This window comes from Impatiens glandulifera, chromosome 1, assembly GCF_907164915.1.
Source record: "Impatiens glandulifera chromosome 1, dImpGla2.1, whole genome shotgun sequence".
NCBI classification, from domain to species: Eukaryota; Viridiplantae; Streptophyta; class Magnoliopsida; order Ericales; family Balsaminaceae; genus Impatiens; species Impatiens glandulifera.
The window spans coordinates 42,924,186-42,935,987 of record NC_061862.1 but is presented as its reverse complement, the minus strand read 5'-3'; the positions used below and the strand labels follow the sequence as shown (position 1 = coordinate 42,935,987).

Genomic DNA, 11,802 nt, shown 5'->3' with positions numbered 1-11,802 from the left:
AAGCGATGAAGTAGGAGACCAGAAGAGATATTGACATGTGGATAAGTTAGATTAGTTTCATTAATTACGTGTCAAAATATATGGGAAGAGATTAATACAATTCAGGAAGGAAAGATGGGAATTGGGATATTCCTTCTCTCTGTATATCCCAAATATTCGTGTGGATCTCCATCTTCCAACAAATTCCAACCATATCCAGCTCTTTTCTCTTCTTCTTAGAGAACTGTATGTATATATTCAGGGTTAAAGGAATCAAGGATAGCAGCCAGCCATGGCTAGAGAAAATTTGAAAGTTTTGAATGCTCTGGACGTTGCCAAAACACAATGGTACCACTTCACCGCCATTATCATTGCAGGTATGGGGTTCTTCACCGATGCATATGATTTGTTCTGCATTTCTCTTGTCACCAAGTTACTCGGCCGACTCTACTATCACCGTCAAGGCGATCTTATGCCCGGGACTCTTCCTCCTAACGTATCAGCCGCCGTCAATGGTGTTGCCTTCTTTGGAACTTTAACCGGTCAGCTCTTCTTCGGCTGGCTTGGAGATAAAATGGGTAGGAAAAAGGTCTATGGTATGACATTGATGATTATGGTCGTTTGCTCCATCGCTTCCGGCTTATCTTTCGGACATAGTTCCAAAGGAGTAATCGCCACCCTATGTTTCTTCCGGTTTTGGTTGGGGTTTGGGATTGGCGGCGATTATCCACTTTCCGCCACGATTATGTCGGAATATGCGAATAAGAAGACTCGAGGTGCATTCATTGCTGCAGTGTTTGCTATGCAGGGATTTGGTATCTTGGCAGGTGGTGCGGTTGCTTGTATTGTTTCGTCTTCGTTTAAAGCGGCTTATCCTGCCCCGGCTTATGATGTCAATCCTGTTGCATCCGTTGTCCACGAGGCTGATTATGTCTGGCGTATCATTCTTATGTTTGGTGCTATCCCGGCTGCGATGACTTTCTATTGGCGAATGAAAATGCCTGAAACTGCACGTTACACGGCTTTGGTTGCGAATAACGCTAAGCAAGCCGCTTCTGATATGTCTAAGGTTTTGCAAGTGGAATTGGAAGAGGATTCGGCTAGAGATGTACATAAGGGTCGGGACAATAAGAACAGTTTTGGTTTGTTTTCGAAAGAATTCCTTCGTCGCCACGGACTTCATTTGCTTGGGACTGCGACTACTTGGTTCCTATTGGACATCGCGTTCTACAGCCAAAACTTATTCCAAAAGGATATTTTCACTGCGATCGGATGGATCCCGGATGCTAAAACAATGAATGCTTTAGAAGAGGTTTTCCTTATCGCAAGGGCTCAAACCCTTATTGCACTATGCAGTACAGTCCCCGGGTACTGGTTCACGGTGGCTCTTATCGATAGGATCGGGAGATTTACTATTCAATTGATGGGTTTCTTCTTTATGACCGTGTTCATGTTCGTTTTGGCCATTCCTTACGATCACTGGACACATAAGGACAACAGGATCGGTTTTGTAGTGATGTACTCGTTCACATTCTTCTTCGCAAACTTTGGTCCGAATGCCACCACATTCATTGTGCCTGCTGAGATTTTCCCGGCTAGGCTGAGATCCACTTGTCATGGGATATCGGCTGCTTCGGGCAAGGCAGGTGCCATTGTTGGTGCATTTGGATTCTTGTACCTTGCACAGAACAAGGACCCAACAAAGACAGACAAAGGGTACCCTCCGGGGATTGGAGTTAAGAACGCACTCATCATTCTAGGTTGCATCAACTTCTTGGGATTCTTGTTCACGTTTCTTGTGCCGGAAGCAAAGGGAAGGTCATTAGAGGAAGTTGCTCAGGAGAACGAAGACGACGACATAGAAATGGAGTCTAAGACGGACAACAAGACCGTTCAAGTGTAAATGTGTAATATCTAATATTGTAGGTTTGGTAATACGTACATTTTCACCTTGTTAATTAACATTTCCTTCTCATTTTATAACAAAAGAGAGTGACAACAAAGAAACATGGAAATCGCATTGCCGAGAATCAAACAATGACATTATTCAAAAGTTAAGAGGTACCGGAAAAGTTCAAGAGAGGCATGAGTAGGCAAGAGCCTTCTCCTCGGAGAGTTCTTCAGCTGTCAAGTCTAATTTCTTCCTTGAAAACTCATCAATGGGAAGACCTAGATCAATAAACGGATGAAAGAATTAATTCAAATGTTGTTAATATGTCAAACTATGTATGGCAGTCTTTTTGTTGCACTGAAATAAGGTAATGTATCTCATACCTTGAACAATAGACCACTCTCCATTCTTACAGCTAACAGGAAAAGAATATATGAGACCAGCTGGAACATCATATGACCCATCAGAGTACACACCCATGGAGACCCATGTGCCCTGTAAAATATAGATTGTTTTGTATGGATTGAGTAATATGTTTGTGTTTTGCCCAATGCTCACCCCTAGATCTCAGGCTAAAACAAAATATGAGGATGAACAAGTAAAGAATGTTAACCTCGGGAGTTCCAAGAACCCAGTCACGAATGTGGTCACAAGCAGAACTAGCAGCAGACAAGGCACTTGAGAACTTTCTAGCCTTGATAATTGCAGCACCCCGTTGCTGGACAGTAGATATAAATTCTCCATTCAACCTAGAAAAGGAAGGGGAGAAAAAATAACAGTTGAGACTTGGTAACACTTGCAAGGTGTTAGTTAATAGAAAATGGTTAACTCCTGATTTGTTACCCTTACGGGCCTTACCACTCATCATCAGCAACAAGTTCACGGACAGGCTTCTCTCCAGCTGCCGTGTTAACAGTTGCATGGTTCACATCAGGATATTGACTTGATGAGTGATTACCCCAGATGATGGCATTCTTCACATCACTAACCGGAACATTCAATCTCTCAGAAATTTGGCCAAGAGCCCTGTTGTGATCTAACCTTGTTAAGCAAGTTACATTTTTGGCAGGAATTGATGGCGCAAATTCTTTAAGAATCAATGCATTGGTGTTAGCTGGGTTAGCAACAACCAGGACCTGGAAAAATAAGAAAATGAATTGGTAATATATAGAACATGATTAATTTTCTCTTCTTTTTTGTTTTGTTTTTTAGACTAGGGCTTTTTCCATGGAGTAGGCTAGCACATAATCCCACTTCATTTAGGATAATCTTACTGGGAATCGAATTAGTATATGAATAGTATAGAAGTTAGGTTCTAATAATCATCATATTGTTGAATGTTGAAGACAGTCTCTATTTCTTATACCTATTATATATTTCCTTTCTTCTTCTTAAAACCATATATATATAACCAAAATGGAATGTTGAAAGTTCAAATGTTATCCATCCCAAAAGAAATACGTGGAGTTAAAGCAATCTTACATCTCTATACATGAAAAGTGAAAGAATTTGCAACCTGATAAAGGGGGCATTCCAGATTTCCAGGTTCTCTTTTGATTTTCTAATTATTCATGGCTTGTTTTTTGCTACCTAGCTAGCTTGGTTTTAAAACATCATATATACCTTGCAGTTTGGAGCAGCATGTTGCTCCAATGCAGAAGCTTGAGATTTGTAGATAGACACATTCTTTGTCATCACATCTTTTCTTTCCATGCCTTCTTTCCTGGGGAACCCACCTACCATGACTGCAATACTAACTCCAGTGCATGCCTCAACAGCATCGGTTGTAGCAACAACTCCTGATACAAAAATGAAATGCCAATCATTCAGCTTAGTTTAGTATCCACTCAATGATAACGTGAGGTAATCTACTGTACCTTTGAGGAGTGGAAATGCAGCATCCACCAATTCCATTTTAACTCCATTCAAAGCTTCTGCAGCTGGTGGAATATCAAGCATGTGAAGAATGACTGGCTGGTCAGGACCCAACATAATTCCTCTTGCAATCATGGGAACGAGAGCATATCCAATTTGTCCTGCATAACATATTTCATTGACAGTTAGATTACAGGTCAATTTCTTATAAGGTCATCCCTACTACTACATCAAGAATTATAAGCATACATAGTTCAAAATTATTGGCTAGTACAGATATAATTGATGTTTTTGCATTTGGATTCTTTTGGGGCTAAGAGTGACCTATAACTATACCGTTTATGCTCCCTATTCTATTTTATAAAACATTTTTCAATGAAGACGAAAGTTTAGATGATCCTGAATTTAGAGTGCCTTTCAGTTCTCGTGCACAAAATTTCTCAACAAGAAAAAAAGTAAGGTAAGACGAAAGAATCTAGCCATGGGGCATCTTAATTATGTAAGATAACGGAATCGATCAGACAAAATGATAATTACTAGCATATATACATCCAGAATCAAGGATCGCGCAAATCCAAAGGCGATCCAAGATGGAATAGTGAGAAGCATACCTGCAGCGCCGGTAACGAGTACGCGAACTGGTTCCTTCGCCATCGCCTAGAGAGAAGTGAAGTGAGCTTGGAGTTGGACGCTGAAATGTGTGGTGAGGATGTGATGCGAGGGTCTTCATTTATAGCTGTAGATTCTTGATTCTTCCAAGTCAGAGAGCATGCGTAGCACTGCAGCAGGCATGGCGTCGCTTTCAACTGTCTCTCTTCAGCAAGCCAAGCGATATTATTTTTGTGAAATACACTTTTAGTCCACTATATTATTATTATTATTATTATTATTATTATTATTATTATTATTATTATTATTATTATTATTAGGGCAAATTACCTGGGCGGCCCTTAAACTATCACGATCGCTCACTTTTAGCCCTCAAATTAATTTTTAAAACAAATCGCCACTTCAACTTTTATAAAGGTAACCAATGGCCCTTCCGTCAACTTTTTAGTTAAACTTAACGGTTTAAGTTTAAAATATTATTTTTAAATATATTATCTTTAAACTTATATTTTATATTTATATATATAATTATTAAATCGATTATATATATATATATATTATTATTATTAAATTTTATATAATTATTAAATTTTATATAATTATTAAATCTTTTATATAATAAATAAATAATATATATTATTTATTTTTATCAATATATATATTATTTATATATATATATATTATTTTTAACTAATTTATATATAATATTTATATAATATATATTTTTTAAAATAATTTAAGTGTTAAAAAGTATTTGAGTAGTATTATTTTAATATTTAAATTATTTTTTAAAATATATATTATATAAATATTATATATAAATTAGTTAAAGATAATATATATAAATTATATATAGATAGATAAAAATAAATAATATATATTATTTATTTATTATATAAAAGATTTAATAATTATATAAAATTTAATAATATATATATTTATATATATAATATTATATATAAGCGATTTAATAATTATATATATAAATATAAAATATAAGTTTAAAGATAATATATAAAAAAATAATATTTTAAACTTAAACCGTTAAGTTTAACTAAAAAGTTGACGGAAGGGCCATTGGTGACCTTTATAAAAGTTGAAGGGGCTATTTGTTTCAAAAATTAATTTGAGGGCCAAAAGTGAGCGATCAAGATAGTTCGAGGGCCACCCAGGTAATTTGCCCTTATTATTATTTTGCAATAAATTTAAGTTTAACCACTTTTAAGGTGTGTGTTGTGCCTTCTGAAAGCACAATTTAGGTCTGAAAAAAGAAATTAATAAAAAAATAAATATTTCATCTATAATCTATAAGATATACAACTAAATGTTATTTTCACCTTATCGAGGATTGATTAGTATTTGGAGTATTTTGTGAAGTAATATTATTAGGATTTATTAGGTGATACCCGAATCTTTGGATAATTGCTAAGAAATTTAGATTGATACGCCTGATATGACAGGTCTATATATTTGAATTATTTGTTGTAATTATTTCCAATATTATTTGGGTACTATATATTATTTAATAATTGTATATTAGTTGTTACCATAATAAAGATTAAAGCCCAAATAAAGTGCTATATTAAAGTATAAAAGTTATGAGCTTATTTAGACATTTATAATAAATATGGGGACATATTTGTGTAGAAGCAGAAATATCATTTATTATTTCGTTGATGGGCCGAATAATAAATATGTATATTAGGGCTAGGTCCCAACCCAATAGCCTACCTAATTTTTTTCGATATAGGGTTGGAAGACTTAAACCCCACCCACATCAGACATTTCGATTCAGGTCCAGATATAGAACAAGAAGATCCACATTCCGATCCAGGTCCAGATTCAGAACAAGAAGATCCAAGATCTAGAGAAGATCAAGAATAAGAGAATAACGAAGAACGACTTAATGGACTTAATGGACCGTTGTTCATTCAAAATTCAGGTATGTTTCTGCAATTACAGTTTATCTCAATTTATCGACATAGAGTATATAGATTATAGACTTAAGGATTAAAAATTTAGATTAAAGAAACTAACAAGTGTCTCTTCTCTAGATCACACATTTATTGAGATTTAAGTTTATAAGAATTTTTTTAGAATATGAGTAGACATTTATTTATATATATATATATATATATATATTCTTGATTTAATTTAGCTAGAACGAGAATGAATTAATGAATACTAACAACCAATATTTGATTTGATTATTTGATGTATATATTGATCTAAAGTTTTGGATTAGATTAAAATAAAGAAAAAACATCAAGTACCTAAATAATTTTAAATATTCATTCTCTATTCTCTAATGAACATATTTTGTTTAAAGAATTATGATTAAAGAATGGCTCACATCCTCTAATTAGATATAATATATGAATATTAATTAGAAAGATAAATAAATAAGTTAAAATAAAGAATTATTAAAACATGGAAGATGAAAAGTTTTATTATTAATTTGAAAAGAATAATTCAAATTAATAAGTCATAAAGTCAGATAAGTAAGGAGAATTTATATTTTATTATACAGTTATATATTTATATTATTTATGATTTAAATAATTAATTATAAAATGAAAGAAATTTATGGTAAACAATAATTAAATATATATATATAGAATTTTTAGTAATTATAATTAATTAAAGAATTTTAGATTTTAGAATAATAATTAATTATTATTAATTAAAGAATTAATTAATTATATATTGAGAGAAATTTATTGATAAAGATGTTGAAACTTTTTTTTTAAGAATCGTTCAAATTAATATCTCTTTATTATTAATTAGATAATTAAGGAGATATTAATTAATATATTATATATATTTCGGTTATATATATATATATTTATTGATATATATTTTGTGTATGAATTTAATAATAATTGTAACCGAATTAATTATAATTAAGCGAATTAATTAAGGAAATTTGAATTTTAGAACAATAATTTATTATTATTCTAATTATATAATTATGTAAGAAATTAAGAATTCAGTTTTGGAATAATAGTTAATTATTATAATTAATTTAAGGAATTAAAATAATAATATTATTATTTTAATTAGTTAAAGATTGAAGTAATATTTATTCCTAAAATAATTGTTAATGTATTAATACATTTATATACAATTAAGAATAATGTAAAATATATTATGGAATTCTAGAATTTTAAAATTTTAATATATTGATTTGAGAATTAAGTAAAGAAAAATATACATTTTTATATTTACTTAGCATATTTATAATATTTTATAAATATTTATTAACATATTAAAAATTATATATTAAAATATATTCAATAAATTAATATAAAAACGGATGAATACATACATTTATGATGAATACATACATTTATTTATGATTCAAATGACTGTTTATGTTTATGAATGTATAAAGTAATATTATTATTTTATTATTAATAATAATTTAATAAATAAAGAATATCAATAACTTATTTAGAAGAATTAAGTTATTTATCAAGAATTAAGGAAATCAATTAAATAATTGATAAATTTAGAATTTTAGATTATTTCATTATTTTATCCGTATATAATTGATTATTTCATTATTTTATTTTATTATTATATTTGAATGAATAATCAATCATGTTATATTACATATTTGTATATATATTTACATATTTCAAAAGTATTTGGGTGATAAGTAAAATCACAATTATTTGTTTTATGTTACACGCATATGGAATTTATACGATTTTGATACATAAAACAATATTCGGATTTTCAGTATTAATAACACATTCAAAATTTGGTACAATTTTATGCCCACTTAAATTTGTAATTATGCAGTTGTTAATCGGCCCAAAAGGAAGGTTAATAATTGACCGTATTGCAAATTTAAAGAATGTACAAATTATTAATTTATAGAACATATTTGTTTTATAAGATTAAGACGGTTATGTTTGTAACTATGCGATTATTAATCGGACAAAAGGAAGTTTAATAATTGGTCGAGTTACACACTTAAAGTATGTATATAAGTTATTACTTTATTAAATCAATTAATTAAAGCAACATCCTACCAAAGTAGACTCTCTTGTGTAGGTTAATATGTTTTATAAATTAAGAAGGTAGTGTATATGTAATTCATGCAGTTATTTAATCGGCCCAAAGGAAGATAAATAATTGGTCAGAATAACGTTATACACATGTAGTAATAAATATGTAACAATTATTCGGTGTGCTATGTGAATAATTGGACTATCCAAAGATAACCAATTGTTTGACAGGACTTATTGTTAATATTTGATTACTACAAAAGAGTACCGTTTGCAAGTTAATATTTAATGTCCAAAAACTTAAATATTAATGTTGTGTTTGGTATCTTATGATGAGACGTACCAGTATTTTGAATTTACGTGATTATTAAAATTTTGTGAGTATGGTTTTTCATTTGTTTTGTTATCTAATTAAGTTAACACTTCTACTTATATGAATTTTTCTTGTCAACATCTTAAGTTCATTTTATATGATAAAGTTTTAAGGCGTATCTGAATTGTTAATTTTAAGAATTATATTTAAAAAGGTTAAAATTGCTAAGGGTATTTTTAGACTAAAGATATCATAAGAAATACACCATAATATATGTTTTATTTTGTTTCAAAATTAAATGCATTAAAGTTAGAATTGCACTAATGTATTCTCATGCATCTAATTTGGATTTTCTTATTCACACTTAAGTTAATTGATGTGAATTGTAGTTGTCTAAAGGGAGACTTAGTCTTTATATGAACTCACATCAAGTGTGTATAAGAAAATAAAAGATTGAAAAAAAAACATAAATAGTGTTCACTTAGTAAATACCTTAAACGATAATAAAGAAATGAGGATGTAAGAATTGCAGATATTGCACTTAAAAGAAAATTACTAAAGGAAGTGGTGCATAAAAGAATACATATTATAAGTTTGTTTTTGTTTGTTCTAAGAGTAATTTAACTATAATACTCAGACACATTTGATTGGAACTTAGGTGTTACTATCTAAAGTGAGTGTGTTAATGTATGGTTGAGTTAGTTGTTAAAAATCAATTGATGGTGAAAGAAACATAACGTGAACAATGACAATTCAAATTAAAGATAAAGAATTAAGGAACAATTTCAGAAACTCTTTATTTAGAAACAAACATTTATGACATATCTCCATATAATAAATTTATTTGGAGAGAATAATTAAATAACTACAACTTATATATGGAATACGTTTCAATTAAAATAACTAATAAATTATTTTGGGGTTGTCTAGTTAAGGTTAGGCTTTACAGGCCTAAAGAAAATAAATTGGACTAAAGAATTGTTAATTGTTGGACATTCTAAAAGGTTTAGAGACAAAATTAGTCTCATAAGTATTTCAATGTTAGGCTTAAAAAAATATATACAGAAGACTCCTTAAACAAGAGTATAGTGTATGCTCAAGATTATGTGAATCAAGAAATTAAGTATAATTATGATGTTTGACAAATACTTGAAGGATCCTGGGTTGGATCATTGAGAAAGCAACCAAACAAGTAGTGTGATATTTTAATAACAAAACATTACATACTCATATAGTGAAATCGAATCGGATAGAGATCATTTGGTATATTGATTCGAATTTTGTTGGATACTAAAATAGTCGAAAATTCGTGCCACATCATTTTAGTTTAAAGAATTAATTTTTGGAAGAGTGTTAAGTAGACACTCGAATTATTTCAAGTTGATGGCAGAATTTATTAGGTGTTTTGTGGCATCCAATTAAAGAATCTGAATACAAAATTTTGTCACGGGGTTGCAAATTATGAATGATATAGAAAGACCACTAAAGATATTACGTGACAATAATTTGCAATTCTTTTACTTTAAGAGTAATATGAATTCGACTAAGTCGAACTATTTAGAAAATAAAGAATTCAGAATGTTTACTTATCTATTGAGCATAATTGGACAAACTCTAAAATTACGGATCAGTTCTCTAAATATTTGCTATCCGAGGTCTTTCATGAACATATTGTTCATATAGATATTGCATATTTAGAAGATATACAGTTTTAGTGGGAGTTTGTATTGTGATGCTTGTATAGATAAAATTTGGAATTTATGTGCACATTAAAGAATCAGTTTCTAAATAAATTAAATATTTAGTTTTTAAAGAAATCAAGATTATAAAGTTATTCAGATTGATCTCTATAAGGAATAAAGGATGACCAGTTGGTATTAGACATGTTAAAGATCACACTACATGTTAATCCACACTATACACCCATGTTTAATCTATGTCATTTGATTGTATTGACATATGTGACTATTGAGGGTTTAGTTACGAACTAATGTAACAAAAATCGCTTTAATCCTATGTTGATATAATTGATGGACGAGATTGATATAGATGTATTTGGAAATGATAACAATATTTTGAGCTCTTAAGGTTATAATATACAATTGAAGGAAATATTATATGACCCAAGTGGGAGATTGTTGGAATTATTTCCAATATTTGGGTACATATATTATTTAATAATTGTATATTAGTTGTTACCATAATAAAGATTAAAGCCCAAATAAAGTGATCTATTAAAGTATAAAAGTTATGAGCTTATTTAGACATCTATAATAAATATGGAGACATATTTGTGTAGAAGCAGAAATATCATTTATTATTTTGTTGATGAGCCGAATAATAAATGGGTATATTAGGGTTAGGTCCCCAACCCATATAGATAGCCTACCTAATTTTTTTTCTCTCATCGAACAATAAGGTTTTAGGTTTATCTCTCAAGAACACTAAAGGGCTATCGATATAGGGTTGGAAGACTTAAACCCCACCCACATCAGACATTCCGATCCAGGTTTAGATATAGAACAAGAAGATCCACATTCCGATCCAGGTCCAGATTCAGAACAAGAAGATCCAAGATCTAGAGAAGATCAAGAAGAAGAGAATAACGAAGAACGACTTAATGGACTTAATGGACCGTTCTTCATTCAAAATCCAGGTATGTTTTCGGAATTACAGTTTATCTCAATTTATCGACATAGAGTATATAGATTATAGACTTAAGGATTAAAAATTTAGATTAAAGAAACTAACATTATCATCCCAATTATTTTTTCAGTGGACTAACTAGTTTGAGAGAAATCGTCGAACTTTCAATGATCGTAGTCGTTTGATGCGTATTTATAATAATAATATTATTATAACGTTTTCTGAGACTCTTTCAGTAAATAGTAAATACAGTAAATGTAATAGAGTTTGTCATTGAGTTAATCATTCTTCTCGAAGATTTACGAGCTCGATAACTTATTAAGTATCGTTTTTTCTTTTCTATTTTTTGTTTTTCTATTTTTTATTTTACGTGATGCTTAAACGATTTTTATTTTTAATATACATTTATCATTTAAAATATATATATATATATAAACCTAAATATATTGTTTATTAAAATAATCGAATGAATT

General features: G+C 30.0%; 2 protein-coding genes across 2 annotated transcripts; one reads left to right on the top strand and one right to left on the bottom strand.

Annotated features, from left to right (window-relative positions):
• The first annotated feature begins 201 nt into the window (after positions 1–201).
• On the top strand, positions 202–1,967 carry LOC124922623 (low affinity inorganic phosphate transporter 1-like). The gene has a single exon (XM_047463348.1). It carries the CDS (start codon positions 272–274, stop codon positions 1,880–1,882), a length of 1,611 nt encoding a protein of 536 aa, XP_047319304.1. The 5' UTR covers positions 202–271; the 3' UTR covers positions 1,883–1,967.
• LOC124922624 (malate dehydrogenase) lies at positions 1,859–4,513 on the bottom strand. The gene is made up of 7 exons (XM_047463349.1): positions 4,357–4,513; positions 3,748–3,906; positions 3,494–3,669; positions 2,729–3,006; positions 2,484–2,619; positions 2,254–2,365; positions 1,859–2,148 (listed from the first exon to the last, which is right to left on the bottom strand). The coding sequence occupies exons 1-7, from the start codon at positions 4,397–4,399 to the stop codon at positions 2,054–2,056; spliced, it is 999 nt and encodes a 332-aa protein (XP_047319305.1). The 5' UTR covers positions 4,400–4,513; the 3' UTR covers positions 1,859–2,053.
• Between the last annotated feature and the right edge of the window lie 7,289 nt (positions 4,514–11,802).

Bases quoted from the DNA above. Each gene is read 5' to 3' on its own strand.
- LOC124922623 (XM_047463348.1), top strand. From the start codon at position 272: ATGGCTAGAGAAAATTTGAAAGTTTTGAATGCTCTGGACGTTGCCAAA.
- LOC124922624 (XM_047463349.1), bottom strand. From the start codon at position 4,399: ATGGCGAAGGAACCAGTTCGCGTACTCGTTACCGGCGCTGCAG. The intron at 3,670-3,747 runs GTACAGTAGATT...TTTTTGTATCAG, and splicing joins TGCATTTCCACTCCTCAAAG to GAGTTGTTGCTACAACCGAT. The intron at 2,149-2,253 runs GTATGAGATACA...TTATTGATCTAG, and splicing joins AGAGTGGTCTATTGTTCAAG to GTCTTCCCATTGATGAGTTT.